Source organism: Zingiber officinale, chromosome 3A (genome assembly GCF_018446385.1).
Source record: "Zingiber officinale cultivar Zhangliang chromosome 3A, Zo_v1.1, whole genome shotgun sequence".
Taxonomy (NCBI): Eukaryota; Viridiplantae; Streptophyta; class Magnoliopsida; order Zingiberales; family Zingiberaceae; genus Zingiber; species Zingiber officinale.
Window position 1 is genome coordinate 34503700 of NC_055990.1, and position 18677 is coordinate 34522376.

The 18677-nt window shown below is 40.1% G+C and overlaps 2 protein-coding genes across 2 annotated transcripts; both read right to left on the bottom strand.

Annotated features, from left to right (window-relative positions):
- Positions 1–3998: 3998 nt before the first annotated feature.
- On the bottom strand, positions 3999–5057 carry LOC122053657 (homeobox-leucine zipper protein ROC2-like). Its single transcript, XM_042615660.1, has 3 exons — positions 4641–5057; positions 4459–4557; positions 3999–4368 (listed from the first exon to the last, which is right to left on the bottom strand). The coding sequence occupies exons 1-3, from the start codon at positions 5031–5033 to the stop codon at positions 4018–4020; spliced, it is 843 nt and encodes a 280-aa protein (XP_042471594.1). The 5' UTR covers positions 5034–5057; the 3' UTR covers positions 3999–4017.
- An 87-nt stretch (positions 5058–5144) lies between these two features.
- Positions 5145–17958, bottom strand: LOC122050340 (homeobox-leucine zipper protein PROTODERMAL FACTOR 2-like). Its single transcript, XM_042611252.1, has 6 exons — positions 17722–17958; positions 6769–6843; positions 6110–6292; positions 5629–6063; positions 5450–5551; positions 5145–5369 (listed from the first exon to the last, which is right to left on the bottom strand). Exons 1-6 carry the CDS (start codon positions 17956–17958, stop codon positions 5145–5147), a joined length of 1257 nt encoding a protein of 418 aa, XP_042467186.1.
- Positions 17959–18677: the final 719 nt, after the last annotated feature.

The following is an 18677-nucleotide window of genomic DNA, read 5'->3' on the forward strand; positions in this document are numbered from 1 at the left end:
GGCCTCCAAGCCTACGCGGCGAGGGCCGACGGAATGGATCGGTCGAAAGCTCAAGGTCGCGGCAGGCGGTGGTGCCAAATTTATATAGCGAGACCTAATACTCATTTGGATCTCGTTTCGTTTCATTTCATTTCATATTTTCATTTTACGAAGTATAGTGAGGCTGCCACGCTGGGCCCGGCGGACCCTACTCCAAGGTTTCCCCAGACTGGCGGGATCCACTCTCACATGGGTACACGTCGGATAGAAGTTGCTATTCGTCAGGCTGGGATTATACCCTTTCAGGTAAGCATTTTATCAGACATGTTCCTTTTTACAAAAGTTTTCCCTTTTTTTTTTTCTCTAAAACAATCATAGGCGACACTCATGGAGTTCGAACGGTCAAAATCTTCTTTAGCATCCGAGAGACCATAATTCACTTGAGACACCTAGGCAAGTTTCAGTCATTGGACTACGTGGAAGTCGTCCATGGAAGAGGTATATATATATATATATATATATATATATATATATATATATATATAAAATGAGAGAATTATTATATTACAAGTTCTATCCTGCCGATTGTTACGGAGTTATGTCATATTATTTTATTTTTTTAATATAATATTTTCTCTTTCTTTTTTTATTTCTTCTGCTTCTTCGTTCTCGCTGCATGCTCACCGCTCCTCGTTCGTCAGATCGTCGCGCCTCATCACCGCACCTCGTCACACCTCGTCACCGCTGGCCACTAGCTAGGTCGAGCCTCGATTCCAACCGTGATCACGCCCGTGTTGGGCATGCGACTATCACGACGGATTCTGGACGTGACCGCGCCGGAATCCGGACGTGACCGAGCAGGAATTCGGACGCAACCACGCCGGAATCCTGACGCGACCACGCCGGAATCCTGACGCGACCACGCCGGAATTCGAACGCGCGTCCGTGTTGGGCAGGCAACCGAAATCCTGACGCAATCGTGTCGAAATCCGGATGCGACCGCACCTCTTTCTTTTTTTTTTATTTCTTCTGCTTCTTCGTTCTCACTGCATGCTCACCGCGCCTCGTCTGATGGTTGCTACTCGGAATACCGTCCTAGTTCCCCCTGTACAAAAATTTGTATAAGCATAAAACTATCCTAGCTACCCATGTGTTCTACTGAAGTTAAATTTGGATTGCAAACGATGCTTAACATTATTAATCCAAATTGTCCTTCAGAAGTTAAAATTGGATTGGAAACGATACTTAATATTTTTACTCCAAGTTTAACCGATGTGATCTTCCAAAGTTAAACCATATTACAAAAGTTATCAAATATCTATTTCAAAAATCGACTTCCAGGTTAAACATGGCGAGACACTAGGTCTTCTTGGGTATGGGATCATCCACCATTTCCTAGACAAAGCTTCACAAAGAAATCGAATATTTAACTTTGCCAAGATGCTGCATCTTTATCTTGGAGTGATTCGTCATATGTTCAAGGATCAGGTTCATGTTTACCTGGGATCAAGTTCGAAGACTCTCCCAAAAACATGAATCTTTCAGGTTCCTCACAACCCTCCCACTACGAAATATGGACGATCGCGTCCGTGTTGGGCAGGCGACCGGAATCCTGACGCAATCGTGTCGGAATTTGGACGCTACCGCGCCGGATTCCGGACACGACGGCACCGGATTTCGGACGCAACCGCGTCGGAATCCGTACGTGACCGTGCTGGAATTCGAACGCGACCGCGCCGGAATCCGGATGCGACCGCGTCTGTGTTGGGCAAGCGACCGGAATCCGGTCGTTGACCCAACACGGACGCGATCGCTTTCCCATAGTTCGGCAATGGTTAGACGGCCGGTGGCCAGCGGTGATGAGGTGTGGCGAGGTGCGGTGATGAGGCGCGGCGAGGTGACGAGCGAGGCACGATGAGCATGCAACGAGAACGAAGAAGCAAAAGAAATAAAAAAAGAAGAGAAAATATTGTATTAAAAAAATAAAATAATATGACATGGCAGTCGGTCCATAACAATCCGCAGGATAGAGTTCGTAGCATAACAATTATATATATATATATATGCAAAGTAAGTGTATGCAGGGTATCATTTTTATATAGAAAAATTTTAACCTACACACCCTTACCTTATACACTCATAGGCGTCCCTCTGCGGTCCGAGCACTCGAACCTGTGAGGATCGTGCATGAGTGTGCAGGGGTAAGAATATGCAAAATATCATTTTTATATAGAAAAATTTTAACCTACACATTTTTACTCTACACACTTATGGACGCCCCTCTGCGTTCCGAACACCCGGAAGTACTCCCGGGCATCCCGATTCTCAAAAGTGTCCGATTATCAGCGTCATTATTTACGTGACTGTGAGCGTTGTGTACTGTAGCGCTGCCATGTTATTTTTCTATTTTTGTCATTTTCTTCCTCCTGCCCCATGCTCCCACCGCGCCTTGCGCCGATTGCACTTGCCTCGCCCGCCGGCAGCCCACCTGGTCGCACGCCCACTATCGGCGACCTCCAGGCACATGGTCCAACCAAACTATAGTATAGAGGAAGGTGAACTTATTGGGTATTGCAACTGGATTCCGACTGCAATCTAGTGCGATCGTGGTCGGAATCCAGCCTGTGGCGGACCCCCGACCGGTTCATGGTTGGATTCCGATCGGATTGCAGCCGTAATTGACCATGATCTTGCCGCAACACTAGCGGCTACAATCACTGTCGAATTTCGACAGCGATCGCTGCCAAATTTGGACCTCGATATGGCACGATGGTGATTAGAATCCAGCTACTACCGAACCCCTACCAATTCGTAGCAAGATTACAGCTGAAATCCAGCTACAATTGGCCGCGATTCAGCCACGACGCTAGTGGCTTGCTCACTGTTGAATTCTGGCCAGTTTAAGGTTGAGATTCTGGTCACTGACCGGAATCTGATAACAATCCAGCTTGGGGTGATCCACCGACATCCAGTGATGACCTATTGTAGCAAGGCATGAGAAATTATTCAATTTTAAAAAAAAATAACCTCGTGTATATATATATATATATATAATTTTAATATACTATAAATCTTACCTGTAGATTCGTTCGGACTGGACTCCGGCGTCTGAAATTAATCCTGAATTAATTTTAATTTTACTAAAATATATTTTTGGCCTTTGTTTTAGATATATATTTCATAAAAACTGCCAATTACTTGCATTAATACTTAGCAATGTTTGAATTCTACCAGCCCTTTCAGAAAGCTTAAATTACATTTTAATTTAATTTTATTTCTATAACATAATCAGTTACTTACTACTTGTACTAAAAAATATTTATCTATTCGTTATTTAAGCAAGAGTAGTTAGTTTGAGTATATTCTATTAAAAAAAATACTCATTAAAAAAATGTTGATTATACATGGGCGTTATCTGTATTTTACTAGTCAAAAATCATATTAATATCGGGTCCTATAATAATTGGCTAGTGGCTAATATATACTAACTGTGATGAGTAATTTTATAATTATTTGTAATTATCTTTTATTTTCACAATACAAATACATATAATAGATTTTTGTATTTTATAATTTCTCTCATATATTTTATAAAATTTCAGAAAATTGGAATAGACTATTAAATTCTTTTATTTGAATATAACATTTTAAATATGTTGTCGCTCGCAGGTACGAGACAGTCTTATTTCAGTGAATGCGACTTGCATGGACCATGCATAATCTCAACCCACGTTACCACTCGACAGGTTTATAAATTATAATTAATACAAACTTAATGGAATTCATATAGTCAAAAACAAAATGTGATAGACTCTTCATAATCAAGAAAAGTTTTAAGATCATTTTTGCTTCTGATTGGAAAAGAAAATTCAGTCACGGAGCTGATTTATTGGGAAATTGATGAAAAACAGAAAGGGTAACAGTGAGCCACAACAAGATACTGATGGACTGCATAGTTCTTGACAACACAGCTCACTTTTTATTGATCCTCCTTTCGAAACAAGCAACTCCAGCTCCGCTCTTCAATTTCTGCCTGCATTACTGGGCCAAAGCAATGGCTCTTATTCTGGCACAGGTGCAAGACAGAAGATTATTCACTGTTGCAATGGATATGGCAGAGATCTTAGAATTTGGACGAGAGTGCATTGAGATCTGAAACGCCACCGTCAGAATAGAACCTCCAGGTTTAGCTTCATCGTCCCCGAATCCAGAGGGCCCATCGGGGTGGATGACAAACCCCGAAGGCAGCAATGCAACAAAGTTGGGGTCTGCACCACCGATCACAGCATTGATTATGACAGAATCAATAGGAGTATAAATCACGAATGAGCAGATTGGGCCAAAGCAGATTTCTTGGAGCATCATCGTCTTTCTCCCCTCCTCAGGCATCTACATTGCCATCAAAATGTATCGGTTAGAGTAGAAGAAATATCATCTACAAGTAGAGGAACAAGGGAATTCAATTGATTTTGAACTTACTCCAACACTGAATATGGAGATACAGTTTCCTTTTTCATCCTGGCCATTGTCGATGCTGGCTGTCTCACGGAGCATGCTTCCATGTAGCAGAACGTCCCACTGTCTCACAGAAACAAGCAAAGAGTATTGAGCATCGATTTTTGTATTATCTCCTAGTTACAAGATTACTGGGCTCTGAATACCTGGTTACGAGAGGGCACATCGCGGAGGAAATCAAAAATTCTCTTTGGAGGGATTGGGAGCCAGATCGAAGTGCTTGCACTAAGAACAATGCCAGTAGGCCTCCCTGGATCGCCATTGTTCTTCCTGCCTCTAATCTTCACATCATTCATACCCACATTACGTCTATCTGCCCACTGGTGAAGCACAGAGCCGCTCACACCGCTGAAAAAGCACACCACCATCCTGTCCGATAACTTCAGTATGTTCTTGGTCGCTACGGCGTCGTCTCCTACTATAGGAGCAGTGGAATTGCTGGCCATGAGACTAGCCATTCTCTCGCATTGCTTTGACAGCGTCTCCAGCCATCTCTTTGCTCCAAATACCAGACCAGAGTTGACGATGGGCTTGTACATGTCATGAATGCCTCCGGCTTCCACCTCCACATGTTCAATCCATATGACCTACGAGCCATAGGAAGGGGATTGATCAGAAATGAAAAGGTTAACAGACTATAATGCAACAAATTAACTACAAATATTTTGATCCACTTTTGAGCGATCGTCTGGCAGTTGCTGAATGATGCATCCGGAGGGCCTTCTGCGAAACTTAGTCATGGTGGCGTCGGGGGACACTTCAAAGGAAACATCAACCACCGCCCAGAGCCCTTCACCATGCAGCTTGCAGTGCCTCAGGAACAACCCCTCTCTGAGAGCCACCAAGGGGCTTGGAGCTTGGAGCTCAGCAGTAATCTGAGAAAGAAGGGGGGTACTTGTTCAAATAATGGCGATCAGTGAAATGAACAAGATGTATCACAAGCTGACGCCTTTACCAGTTGCAGAGAGCCGTCATAGCTTTCTCCTGTTCCGAATGAATAGCCCGTTATGTAAGTAGCGCCGGCGACGATGCTGGAGAAGAACGCGCTCCATTTACTCTGCAACGCCGTCAAAATCCCCAAAAGTTATCCCCTTTTTTTTTTTTTTTTTGTAAGCCGTCGTAAAAACTGCCTACCACGTCCATTAGTATGTCGACCAATCTGACGGCGTCCATGGCGATAATCGCAGTGGCCCTGCTGGCCTCGATGCCGAGGCCTGCGAACCTGGGGCCGAGCCCACCGGGGAAGGCCCGGGCGTATTCTTCCTCGTTCAATGCTTCGCCGAGCCCAGCTATGCCTGGAATCCACAGCGGCGCCTCCCGCTGAGCCATCGCGAGAAGCTCCTCCATGGCCACCACAGCCAACAAGTGCGCCGCCGTTTTTTCAGTCTCCGGTCCCTTCCGGCTCAGAATCAAATTCAGTTCGGCCACCGGCGGCTCGAGCAGCACGGAGGGCGTCCTCAACGGTCGACTTGTGTATTTTGCAATCAGGCCCATCACCATCTCGATCTGTGAATCAAACCAGTCCATTTTTTTTACAAAAGACCCCCTTTTTAAAACAAATTTATCATTCTAAATATTGACTATCCAAATAATTTCGATCAAAATTGTTATTTACCTTCTCGCGCATACCAGCATTTTCAAGTATGAGTTCGTCGATGCTCTTCTCGTCAAGTGTGGGAGGTTGGCCGCAATTGGAGCAGCGAATGGTACGTAGTGCCCCTTTCAGCTTCACATTTTCAGTTAAAAGTTGTGTGTTCTCTTCTTTCAGCCTTAAGTTATCCTCATGCTCCATTTGGTTCTACAAGCAAGACACATCGATAGAAACACTTCCTCAATGATTGCCTCTTTTTTTTCACAGAGGCATAATTACGAGAAAATATTTTTATGAATTTATTTTCATTCATAGAAAACTAAACTATATCTTAATTCTCACCTTTATTTGTGTCCTCTTGTTTTGAAACCAAAACTTCACTTGTTGAGGCTCTAATCCAAGATCTTGGGAAATTAATCTTCGTTGTGTCTCATCCGGATGTGGACTTTGTCGGAAGTACCTTTAAACAAATAGTCAAGTAAACCTAATTTCATTCTTTCACTAAGACAGATAAATAAATAAATAATTTACTCCTCAAGTCCTTGGATTTGTTCTATCGTATGTCGATGATTGTGCCTCTTTCTTCCGTAGTTTTGTTGATATTGCTCGTCAACCGATCCATTCTCTTGAGTAATAGATAAGTGATCTTCCGCTAGGTCAAGGAATAAATCATCCATTACTACATGTTCGTCCATTTGGACAAATTGTTGCTGTTGCTGCTGCTGCTGATCTTCTGGTTCATTCAAAACTCGTTCATCCTATACATGAATGTGAAGGAAAATATTAAGATAAAGATGCAACATACTATAAAAAAAGGGCTAAAATTTTCCATAAATATACATAGTAGAAGAAAGTGAACATATAGAACTTTCCTACTAGATCAAACTAGTATAAGACTATCTTGACAACTTTATCTTTAATATCTTAAATATTCATTAAACTACGTCTTTTACACATGACTTAAGTCTAAAAATGTCTATACAAAAAGAGGTATGAATACACCATGAAAAATAATAGCAATGAGGAATAACTTCCTCGATCATAGTCCAATCAAACAGAGCAATTAATACACGCAAGATCATCGTCTCGCGATGATACAACTAAATCGAACGAGAATTCTCGCTTTCGTATGTTAATAATCTTCAACATACATGCTAAAGGAAATCCTTAAAATTTCCATAAACATGTTATATACTATAACGAAGACAAATAAGATCACCGATCGATGTAGACAGGGGTCTCATCCCCCAATTGCAGCGAAACAACCGACCGAACCAATATTGAAAAAGAATCAACTACCACAAATATAGAAGAAGAGAAAAGAAAATATTAAACATAGAACACATTTTCTCCGAGATAAGGCAAAAGGGCCAAGAATAGGCAAGAGGTAAACCCTTTCTTCCATTCCTTGGGAACCCATGGCCAGAGCAGAGCTTTGCCTCAAACCCTAATGGAGTGCAAGTGCCTGTGTACATTTCACTACCATCCCCTTCCTGTGTTATATACACAAAAACAGAGGACCAAAATGGTAAGTCACAATGACAAGCTCAACAAAATATATATATATATATATATATATATACTATAAATATTTATATAAAATATGGGGGAAAAGTTTAGTGGGGAAATGAAAGGAACAGTGGGGGAGCCCAAAATTATAACCTATCCAAGTTGATCATGAAATTTGATTTAGAGAATTAGGGTTGATTGGTCGACGATAATAGTTGCACATGGATCCCAGACTCATCAGAATTTAGTTTGACGATTTAGGATTAATCAGGTGAACAATTGTATGTAAAAAAATTTTACACTTCCTTCACCCTTGCTGAGGTGGACTAAGAATATATGACAAGTGTTATTTCCTTCTCTTCTTCTGTCTTGACACTTAATTATGATATAAATCTACCACTCGAGTACTAACTTAGTTACACTTGTGGGGGTTACTCGACGCTTAATTATCTAGGAGAGAGAAACGAAGAGATGCAATTGTGTTTATTAAAGGATGGGCTGTGTTGTTCCGTTAGGAGGAGGAAGAGTGAAGGGACCAAGGATTGAGCAATTGCTGCCCATTGAGAGTGTGACTATGTGTGTTTGAATTTGTCAGTCGTAGTAAACTCCAGCTGAACCCTACTACAAAATCTAAGAATAAAATATAATTTTAATTTTTTAAAAATGAATATAGTAGTAAATATAATTTTTAATTTTTAAAAATGAATATAAGAATCTAGTAGTAAAAATAATCATGAAAATTTCTTAAATTTATATGACATTAATAATTATGTTGGGATGAAGATGAGTTTTGAGCTAAGAATGCTTCGTAACAACTACTATAACATCCTTGTTCCTTGGTTTATTTTTAGACATTTTAGATCGACATATAGTAGTTCGATAAACTTAAAGCTAGTTTATGAAAGTTTTGGTTGTAGCATAAGAGCATCTCGAAATGGTTGATTGTGTGATGAAATGTGATCTTGTAGGAAGTGATATGTTGTCGAGGGATTGTTTTTGTTTACGATAAGTGTCAATAATTTTTTTTTTAATTGCACCTTGACGGTTTAAGCATTGGATAATTGACCAAAGAGGCCTTAGGAGTTTAACTTATTTACTATTAAACCAAATAATTATTGTATAATATAAAAAAAGATTTTTTATTTTTTTAAAAAAATATTAGGAGATATATATGGAAGCATTTTAATTACATTACATATTTCAATATTAATATTGTTTTGGGTTTGAAAATTTAAAAAATACTTTTATTTTTGGCAATCTTTAGATGCATTAAGGCAATTTTTGAAAAAAAAAATAAAAAAAATTGAGTTATTTTAGCACGAGAATAACACCAACCTCGATGAAGTTGTCAAGCATTTATGTTGTCTATTTTTTTATATTTTTTGTAAATATTTTTTAATCCTAGGAAAAAGAGGTGGGATTTTTTTTAAAAAAAATTGAATTATTCCAGCTTTTAATATGCTAATGCTCACGGATTTATTATTTCGGAAATGTATTACTCTCCAAACATAAAATGGAAAAAAATATTATTAATAATATCTACTGAATAAATAATAATTTGCAGGAATAAATTATAAAAGACATGTATTTAAAAGACAATTGAATAAAAAAATTAAATCGATAATTTTAAAAGAGTACAAAAAGGTGTAAAAGAAGAAATATGGAATAAGTTGAATGCTTAATGCATATAAGAGACTTAGAACTCGATAAAAAAAATTATATTATGGATTCGAAAAATTATATTAATAAGTAAATTTTTAAATGAGTTGTGAGAATTAATGTACACTTGACTTAAATAATCACTTAAACTAATAGTTTAATTAATTGATGGATTGAGTAGGAAGTTACGAATAAAATATTTTTATTTGAAATGGAATCAATTGATCCCTTAGAATTAAAAATAAAATTGTCCAGCTAATTTACATGATAAAAACAATCCTTAATAAATATTATTTATATTATTTTTGTTTTAAATTTTATTTTTCAAGTCAACCAGATTTACAAGTCTCTTATCAATGTTGGTATCAGATCCCATCCATAAATTGAGTAAAATGAGGGGTCTGTGATGAGGGTGAGAGCTTTGATAAAGAGAGGACTGAGCTTATGGACCTGAAGATGCATTGTAGGCTTTTAGATCTCTCAAGGGAGTAGGGAAGAGACATTGAAAGTAGTACCCACAAGCCTACACACACCACAGAGAGATCCTACAAGGGTGTTAAAGTGAGAACCAGGGAAGAGGTCCTTGACGTAGGTCCTCCAACACTCAATTCATAAAAAGAGGCTCATCGAAAAGTGCAAGAAAAAAGTAGAACTATAGTAGATGTGTGTATGTGTGCGTATCTAACCAACGGAGAAGACCTTCCTTTTTATACTGTCTCTCATAACCTTCGCAATAATGAGGCATCATAGAATGTCGAGTGTTAGGATATGTTGGATGATTGAGAATATATGACGAACTTCCATTGGGTGAAGGAAGGTTCTGTGGCATGCATGTGGTAGAATATCATAATATTCCCTCACAAATGACTATTATTCTCTGATAGGTGGTCGTGATTCCTTGATAATGTTGTTCCCTAGCGATAGTTTGATTGGAACTTGGGCTGACCAGGAGTAGATTGAGAGTCATGCTCATGAAAATTGAGGGACTAGGCCATGGTGGACCAACAGGAGCTGGGGTCGATGATGTGCTCAGATTATATATATAGTTTACGCATGCTTTGTCTATGCACTTTCATACTCTTTGTCTTATTTTTAGCATAATTATTCCTTTTTGTTCGAATATCTGCTCTTATGTATTTTCTGTTGAGGGAAGTCAAATTTGGAGATCACGATGTTCACAGTCGAGCCAGTCAACAACCGAAGGAAAATAACACTGACAATATGACCTACACGACTATGTCAAAGAAGCAAGGACGAAAATGACCTTGGTCGTGTGGTGCACACAGGCCGTGTGGCTTCACCAGAGGAGGAGCATGACATGGCTGTGTGAGAGCCACATGGCTGTGTCACCCAGCAGTATATCCAAAGCATGGCTGTGTAGATCCACACGGCCGTGCAACACATCCAAAGAGCAAGCAAAGATTGGTCGTGTGATCCACACGACCGTGTAGGATTTCCAAAGACCAAGAATGGTCAGGCCGTGTGAGCCACACGACCGTGTAGGCCATCCAAAGCCAAAGCAGAACACAGTCGTGTGGATCCACACGGTTGTGCCACCCTGGTCGAGAGGAGAATGTAAGAGGTCGTGTGAGATCTACACAACCGCGTCACGTGTGGTGCCCGTGTCCCAGCTCTATAAAAGGGGGTTTCTTCCCCTTTCAAAGGAGAGGAAGGCTCTCCCATTGGGGAGATCCAACTTGGTACTATTCTTCGTCCGTGATCTGTCGATCTGAGGCCATCTCCATCTCCACATCGACTCCGGTAGCTAAGGATTGGTTCCGAAGATCACTCATCGACACTTGATAAGCTTTTCTATTCTCTTGTCTACAGATTGGGATTGAAATACTTGTAATCTTCTTGTCTTCGAATCTTTATCTTTTTGCTATGGAGTAGATCTATTGTTCTAGGATTAAGGAAGTATTTGTGGTGTGATTTGATGTAAGGTCTCATGGATATACCAATTTCCTATTTAGATGATGTTAGCATGTTTTGTATCTAGTTAATCTTGTGTGGATTCATGTGTTTGGACCTAATTACCATGTTTGATTGCATGTTTGTGATACTTGTGGATCCCATAGAGGGATGCCCTAGATCGTATGACTAAGGGACGCTCGTGACAGGTAGTCCCACTAACGTACGTCTGGGGTGTCTTCTTGAAAGGTGAAGCAAGTCTCTATAAGGAGGTGGGATGGTTGAATGTACTTAATACCTACATCATTACGTGGATTGAGTAGAGTAATACCTACATCATTACGTGGATTGAGTAGAGATGTGTTTCTGTGTCGTATGACAGAAGGACGCTAGTGATAGGTAGTCCCACTAACGGACTTCATAGGGATCATATCTATTTATTTGGTTGTAGTGTAGATCAAGGTCCCTTGCCGGTTGTCTTCTGCAAGAGAAAACCAGTGACTTCCTACAAATGCATGTTAATTGAGGATATGAATTGGTGAACCATATTACATCGATAAATATAAAATGAAACTAAACTCCTAGAACATTCATAAAACCAAGTTCTTTCATTTACTTTTCTATTTCTATTTCTAGTTGCTTTACTAGTACCTTTGTTAATTGTTTAGCTAATCCGTCGTGAGACATCTCTATTACTTATAATCAATCTCTGTGGGAACGATAATCTTTTATTACCGATGATGAAATTGTACACTTACGGTTACGTAATAGCCGACCGAAAGTAGACTGAGAGTCGTGCCCAAGAGAAGTGAGAGAATGAGCCCTGGGGGTCTGACCGACGCTGGAGCTGACCAAGAGTAGACTGGGAGTCATGCCCTTAAGCTCTAAATGCCCGATTGATATTGGGGTCGATCGAGAGTAGACTGGGAGTCGCGCCCTTAAGCCTTGGGGGCCTGATTTACACTAGGGTTGATCGAAAGCTAACTAGGAGCTAGGCCTCAATCAAGGGACTACGGTCTGTTGGGACACATACTCTCTGACCTTAACTACCATCTCTTCTTGACTTTTGACCACCACATTATCTTGACCATTGGTCCCACCCTATTCCTAGGGTCATCCATTATACATCATATCACAAGCATCCCTTTCAAGTCTAGTCAAAGGAGGTTCAGGACTAATTGACCGGACTTGAGTCCTACTGATGTCCACTGTTTGACCGAGCATTAACCCCGATATCCTCTCGATGCCACCTGTCACATTATCTTTTTCAAAGAAAACGTTGTCCTATCGTCTGTCTTGTGTTAAATGCGAGGTAGGGTTTTTGCGATAACATATTAGTGTAATGATTTGATTGTCCCTAATTTACTCCGGAATCTGAGTCAGATGGACTGCCGGATGAGGTGGAATGTTGACCGAATCACGATGTTTCGAAGGGGGGTATGCTGAGATGACTTCTATGTTGACCAAGTCGTCACAAGTTCTTTAGTCAACGCTGCCAGTAGTCAGCCATCGGGTTGCTCAGTCTCTGGTACCCCGATGCTTGAGGCAGATCCAACGAATATATAAGTAACAAAATAAGATGTATAATATTGAAATACGTATAGAATATGAATGGAGAACGTACCTTGGCCCAGGGGGTGCCCTCGGGTGGATCGGTGAGTTGGTCGAGACACTGCTCGAGTTGTCGTGACCCGGAAGAGCAGATGACTCCGAGCAGGATGAAGAGCTAGATCTGACGATGCTGAGTTGAGTACAACCTGGATCCGGCTGGAAGACGACACGCAGGCTGGGACCTAACAGTGACACGTAGGCTTGGATATGACATCGGCACATAGGCTAGGATATGACTTCAGCACGCAGGCCGAGATATAACAACAATACGAAGACTAGACACAAAGCATACAGTCCGGAATACAACCGTGGCTCTCAAGCCAGAACACAATGATGATGACACATAGATCAGGATTCAACCGTAGCTCGAAGGCCGAAACATAATAGCGATGCGAAGGCTAGAACAAGGAACACAAACCAAATGGGTGCAAAGGGCGGAACCCAATGAAAGTGGAGTATGATCAGATTGGAGTCAACGGGGCCTACAACTATAATTGGCGCGGGGCAGCAACCACCATCAGGATGGTTGCGAACCGCTATGGCGCAGTGGCAACGGTCGACTGTGGCATAAAGGCCACAACGGTAGTGGGCAGTAGCGGCATCATGAGGGCAAGGCAAATAGTGACGGAGGCAGCACTAGCGTCCTATGTTGGTGTCTGAAAGTCTATCTGGCAATGGAGGTGGCTGCCGGCATGAGGTGAGGCAACGGAGGCGGCGTCGACGCCAGGAGGTAGTGTCACGCACTTGGCAGCAGCCTCTGGAGCCATAGGGATGGCTGCGAGGCTGGCGGTCACAAGAGGCAGCCTCGGCGCAAGAGGGATAGGGAGGAGACAACACTTGTAGCAGGAGAGATGGTGCGCGTGAGGTCCCTGCTGTAACGCCCGCCCTCCCTGCTATCAACAAGGGACGGGGCTACGATACTCTACGTACGTATCACAGCGGAAGACTTAAAATTATTTTTCTTAACTTAATTAAAACCGAACTACACTAACATGGTTTTATAACATGATAACAAAATAAATAAAAACTTAACATCAAGTCACCCATATTGTATTACATTTCACAAAACCAAAGCATAGTTCTTAAAGGTTTTAAAGCAGGTTCTTAATTAGTTGCCTAGCCACCGCCACACACATTTTCGTTGCCCCTCCTGCTGCTCCTTTAACTCATCCAGCTTTTTCCTTTATCTGTGGTACAAGGAAAGTAAGCTATGAGCACTCATGGCTCAGTAAGTTCCTTTCCTACTCACTAAAACCAACAATCAACACATAATCAAATAATGTCTCAACTTAACATGATCTCAACTAGTCATAGCATAACATATCATACTCTTTAAGCTTATCATGCAACATAGCTAACATTATAACTAGTCATGGCATATCATCTCTTAAAGCATAGCATGAAATATAACATAATCATATCATGGCATATCATCTCTTAAAACATAGCATGAAACATAACATAATCATATCATGGCATATCATCTCTTAAAACATAGCATGAAACATAACATAATCATATCATGGCATATCTTAAATCATAGCCTCAACACAACATAATCATAGATTATATGCATCATGATTTTAAAAACATGTATCCGAAAAACATGTGTATGTCTCATGATCTTTTAAAACTATTTTCTTCTTACATATATATACTTGAACATAATATCAACATATTTAGGGCCCCGGCTTGTACCATACATACATAACATAGATGCGCGCGTCCTAAGTATATCCAAGGTAACAAGTCTTGAATCATACTAGGAACTAGGTCAAGATCACAAAGCATGGCCTAGGGGCGTACTTGAAGAGTCCATCCCTTATTAGCCTAGATCACAAAGCAAGGCTTAGCCTAGATCACAAAGCAAGGTCTAGGGGTGTACTAAGGAGCCCATCCCTTATTAGCCTAGATCACAAAGCAAGGCTTAGCCTAGATCACAAAGCAAGGCCTAGGGACTGATTAGGAGTCCACCCTTGGTACAAGCCTTACAAAGTAAAATAGCATGTATAAAAATGCATCATTTAGTCACATAGCATAGCATAAAAGTATGCATCACTTAGGCATACATTATGTCATAAAAGTATGCATCATTTAGGCATACATCATATCATCAAAAGTATGCATCACTTAGGCATACATCATGTCATAAGAAAGTATGCATCACTTAGGCATACATCATATCATAAAAAGTATGCATCACTTAGGCATACATCATATCATAAAAAGTATGCATCACTTAGGCATACATCATGTCATAAAAAGTAGGCATATTTTAAACACATAGCATATCATAAAAACATGCATATTCTAAGTACATAGCATATCATTAAAGCATGCATATTTCTACTCACATAGCATATCATAAAAGCATGCATATTCTAAGCACATAGCATATCATTAAAGCTTGCATATTTCTAAGCACATAACATATCATTAAAATATGCATATCTCTATCCACATATCATATCATAAAAAGGTATAAATCACAAGCATACATGGTTAAGCATAAGGGTATATCATGTGATTATACTATCATAAGAAACATGGTAACATAGTTAACTTGGGTTCTAAGCTTCCTAAACCCTTGGGTTCCTATCATGGCCGAACCCCCTTAGGTCTCAATTTAAGTAAAAACAACCTCCAAGCATGTGAAACCTAAATCATCATCACATAAATTTCATAGGAAGCATTATAAGCATGATTAACTTGGTTTCTAAGTTCTCCAAGTCCTTAAACTCATGTGGCCGAACCCTATCAGTATATAAACAAGGTCCCAAATGTCATGAAAGCATGGAAACCTTAAACCATATTTATAGCATTTTTTCCAAATAGCATAGTAAGCATATTGAGCTAGTTCCTAAGTCCTTCAAGCCCTTAACGTATGTCTTGGTCAAACTTTTAACAAGTGTTCATTAGGGCTAAAAACAAACATACAAGCATGTGAACTTGAACTAACATCATGTATAAATTCATAACAAGACATCATACAATAGGTATGGCCGAAACTTACCCTAGCCTCATTTAGGTCACTAAACAACATATAGTATGAGAACTTTGGTTTTCTACTTATCATATTTCATGTAGAGTGACATAAGCATATTTAATTTTTGTTCTAGGGTTTCTAGGGCATTTATCCCTTCATGGCCGAAACACACAATGATCCATTTAGGTCATGGAAAAATTATACAAATATGTGACACAATCAACACATTATCATATTTTCATAAGAAGCACTTTTAACACATTTGGTTTCATTTCTAAGGCCTCTAGGTCTTTTAAACCCTACTTGGCTGAAACTCACAGAATATAAACTTGCTTCAAATAGCCTAAAAGCATGAGAAATTATACAAGTTTCATAGCATGTATAAAGACAAGCATAATAAACATACATGTGAATTGTGTCTTAGGCTTCCTAGGTTTCTTTCCCTTTTTCTTTTATTTTTCCTCATGGCCGAAACATACCAATCTCTAAACTAGGTTTTAAGTGGCCTAAAGCATGGAAAACCTTAGTAAGTTTCATGGCAAAAATTACTAAGAACATCATATACAAAGTTGGTTCATAAACAAGCTAGGACCCTTGTGATCTTACATGTCATATATCATGTAACTAATTTTCTATACTCAATTTAAACATAAGAGCATTAAACAACTTTCATATCATAATATCACAGAGGTCTTGAGCATATTAGAATTTTGTTCAAGCTTTTCTAAACTATCCATCTTATCATGGCCGAAAATCTAAAATAAGAGTTCATGAATTTCTAGCAATGTACAACATGCAATTCTTTAAGAGAACTCTATATTCTATCATACAAACATGATTATTTAAATTTAAAGGTCTTCCTAACCCTAAGCCCTTTTCTTGGCCGAAACATATAAATGGATTTCTTTGGTTCCAAGTAACTTTCAAGCAAGAAAACCAATAAAAACCCTTAGTAGTTCATGGGAGAAATTTTGTACTAGTTTAGTTAAACAATATTTTTCCCTAACCTCCTTAAAATATTTTTGGCCAAAATTCTAGGGTTAGGTACTCCTCTGATCAAGCATCATTTAAGTATAAAAACATGAAGAAAATCCTTCCTACATAGCATAGAAAGAATATCATGAAATAAGGACTTGTTTAAATCATCCTAGATTTGAAAACCCTTTCTTTAGCCGAATTTTCTTAAATTCTTTCCTAGGTTTTCTAATCCTTATAGAATCCGAAAATCACATAAAAGCCTTGTACCATAGGTGAGGGGAAGCTTACATCCTTTTCGCTTGTGGATCTAAGGTATAGTGATGGAAGAAGTAGCCTCTTCTTCTAGTTCCTTTCCCTTGATTCCCTTGCTAAGTCCTCCTTGTATCTTTAGCTTTCTTAGGAGAAAACCCTTAGCTTTGGGGCCGAAGATGGAGGAGAGGGAGTGGGTGTTCTCGGTGAGGAAGAGGGAGGATGAGGAAATGAGAGAAAAATAACTTTCTCTTTTCTTGCTCCCTTTTATGTTAAGGGGGAAGAGGTAGCAAAATTGATTTTCGCTTTCCTTCTCCCTTAACCCATTTTCTATTTTTCTTTTATTTATTTTATTTCCTAATTTATTCTCACCATTCATGATTAAATAAGGGGGAATGAATCCTCTTAATTCCCTCTTTAAATTTTTGGCAAAATGAAGAGAGAAAGAGGGAGAGAAAGAAGGAAGGCAAGTTGCCCTTCTCTTGCTCTTTTCTTATTTTCTTTTGGCTAGCTTTTACTCTTACCTTTATCATGAGTTTCCCTCCTTTGCTATCAACATCTTCTCTCTATCCCAATTGGTTTCTACTAATTAATTCTATGAAATATAATATAAGAGGTTCATGGTTCAATCCTTGACCTCCTCTTCTTTTTATTTCATTTTATTTCTTTTTGCTTCAACTCACTTCCTATTATTTTTCTAAGGAAAAATCCCACATTCATATATTTATCTTACAAGCTTAGTGGGTATTACACCTGCAGTGGCAACATCACCTTGCGAGAAAGCGAAGCTGAGAGAGAGAGAAAAGGAGGGGGCGGTGGGTAGAGGTGGCATCGAATGGTGGGATGCACTAGGAGGACGACACTGAGTATGTCCGGTGGCGACAGAGTGAGGAGGAGAAGACGATATTGATGCATGAGGTGGTGTCGGCTTGCACAAGGTGGCGACAAAGGTGGCCCTCCTGTGCCTCATCCTCCTCCTGGCGGTGGACCAAAGCCCCCTGTGTGAGGCGGGGAGAAGACCAGAAAGAGGAGAGGAGGGACGGCGACGTCGACCTCAGTGCTGACGTCGACCTCAGTGTCGATGTCAGTGATTAGCGTGGAGAAAGATCCTTCCCTGCGTGCCCCCTATAAAAGAGCATAGAGAGAGAGAGAGAGAGAGAGAGCGGTGGCTTGCCGGTGAGGAAGGAGAAGGCGATAGTGGTGACGTGAAGAGGAGGTGGTGGCTTTCGCGTAAAATGATGGTGGCGGTCTCGAAAGCCCCCCGAAGCAGCCCTCTTTCCTTTGCGTGAATAGTGCCCTAAAAAGGGGGTGCTATAGTAAAAATGACTAAAATGCCCCTCCCCTCTCTACTTACCACATTAGTCCCCATCCATCATAAATGTCATTCTATGGGCAATTACCACATGTCTTACCAACTTCATTCTGATGTGATGGCTGACGCATGCCTTTTTGCATAGTTTGACGATGATTTACCTCCTCTGATCTGACGATTGCCCTTGGTAGGGCTGTTTCGATCAGACGGTTTAAACTTTAAAATACCCTTAGGTCTCTTGTTAAAAATCCTAAGTCCTTTAGGAGACGATTCATTCGTGTCTTGTCTTCTTCAACTTTTGGCTCCGATGATTTTTACTACTTGTGATTTTCACTCCATAACCCTCCCAGTAAGTGTTTTTTCTTGACCCTTCACCT

Coding starts and splice junctions, on each gene's coding strand:
- LOC122053657 (XM_042615660.1), bottom strand. CDS start 5,033: ATGTACAAGCCCATCGTCAACTCTGGTCTGGTATTTGGAGCAAAGAGA. Junction 4,558..4,640: donor ATGTGCCCTCTCGTAACCAG/GTATTCAGAGCC, acceptor TCTGTGAGACAG/TGGGACGTTCTGCTACATGG. Junction 4,369..4,458: donor TCTCCATATTCAGTGTTGGA/GTAAGTTCAAAA, acceptor ATGGCAATGTAG/ATGCCTGAGGAGGGGAGAAA.
- LOC122050340 (XM_042611252.1), bottom strand. CDS start 17,958: ATGAGGCACAGGAGGGCCACCTTTGTCGCCACCTTGTGCAAGCCGACA. Junction 6,293..6,768: donor TTGTCCAAATGGACGAACAT/GTAGTAATGGAT, acceptor TCTTGCTTGTAG/AACCAAATGGAGCATGAGGA. Junction 5,552..5,628: donor TCGACATACTAATGGACGTG/GTAGGCAGTTTT, acceptor ACGGCGTTGCAG/AGTAAATGGAGCGCGTTCTT.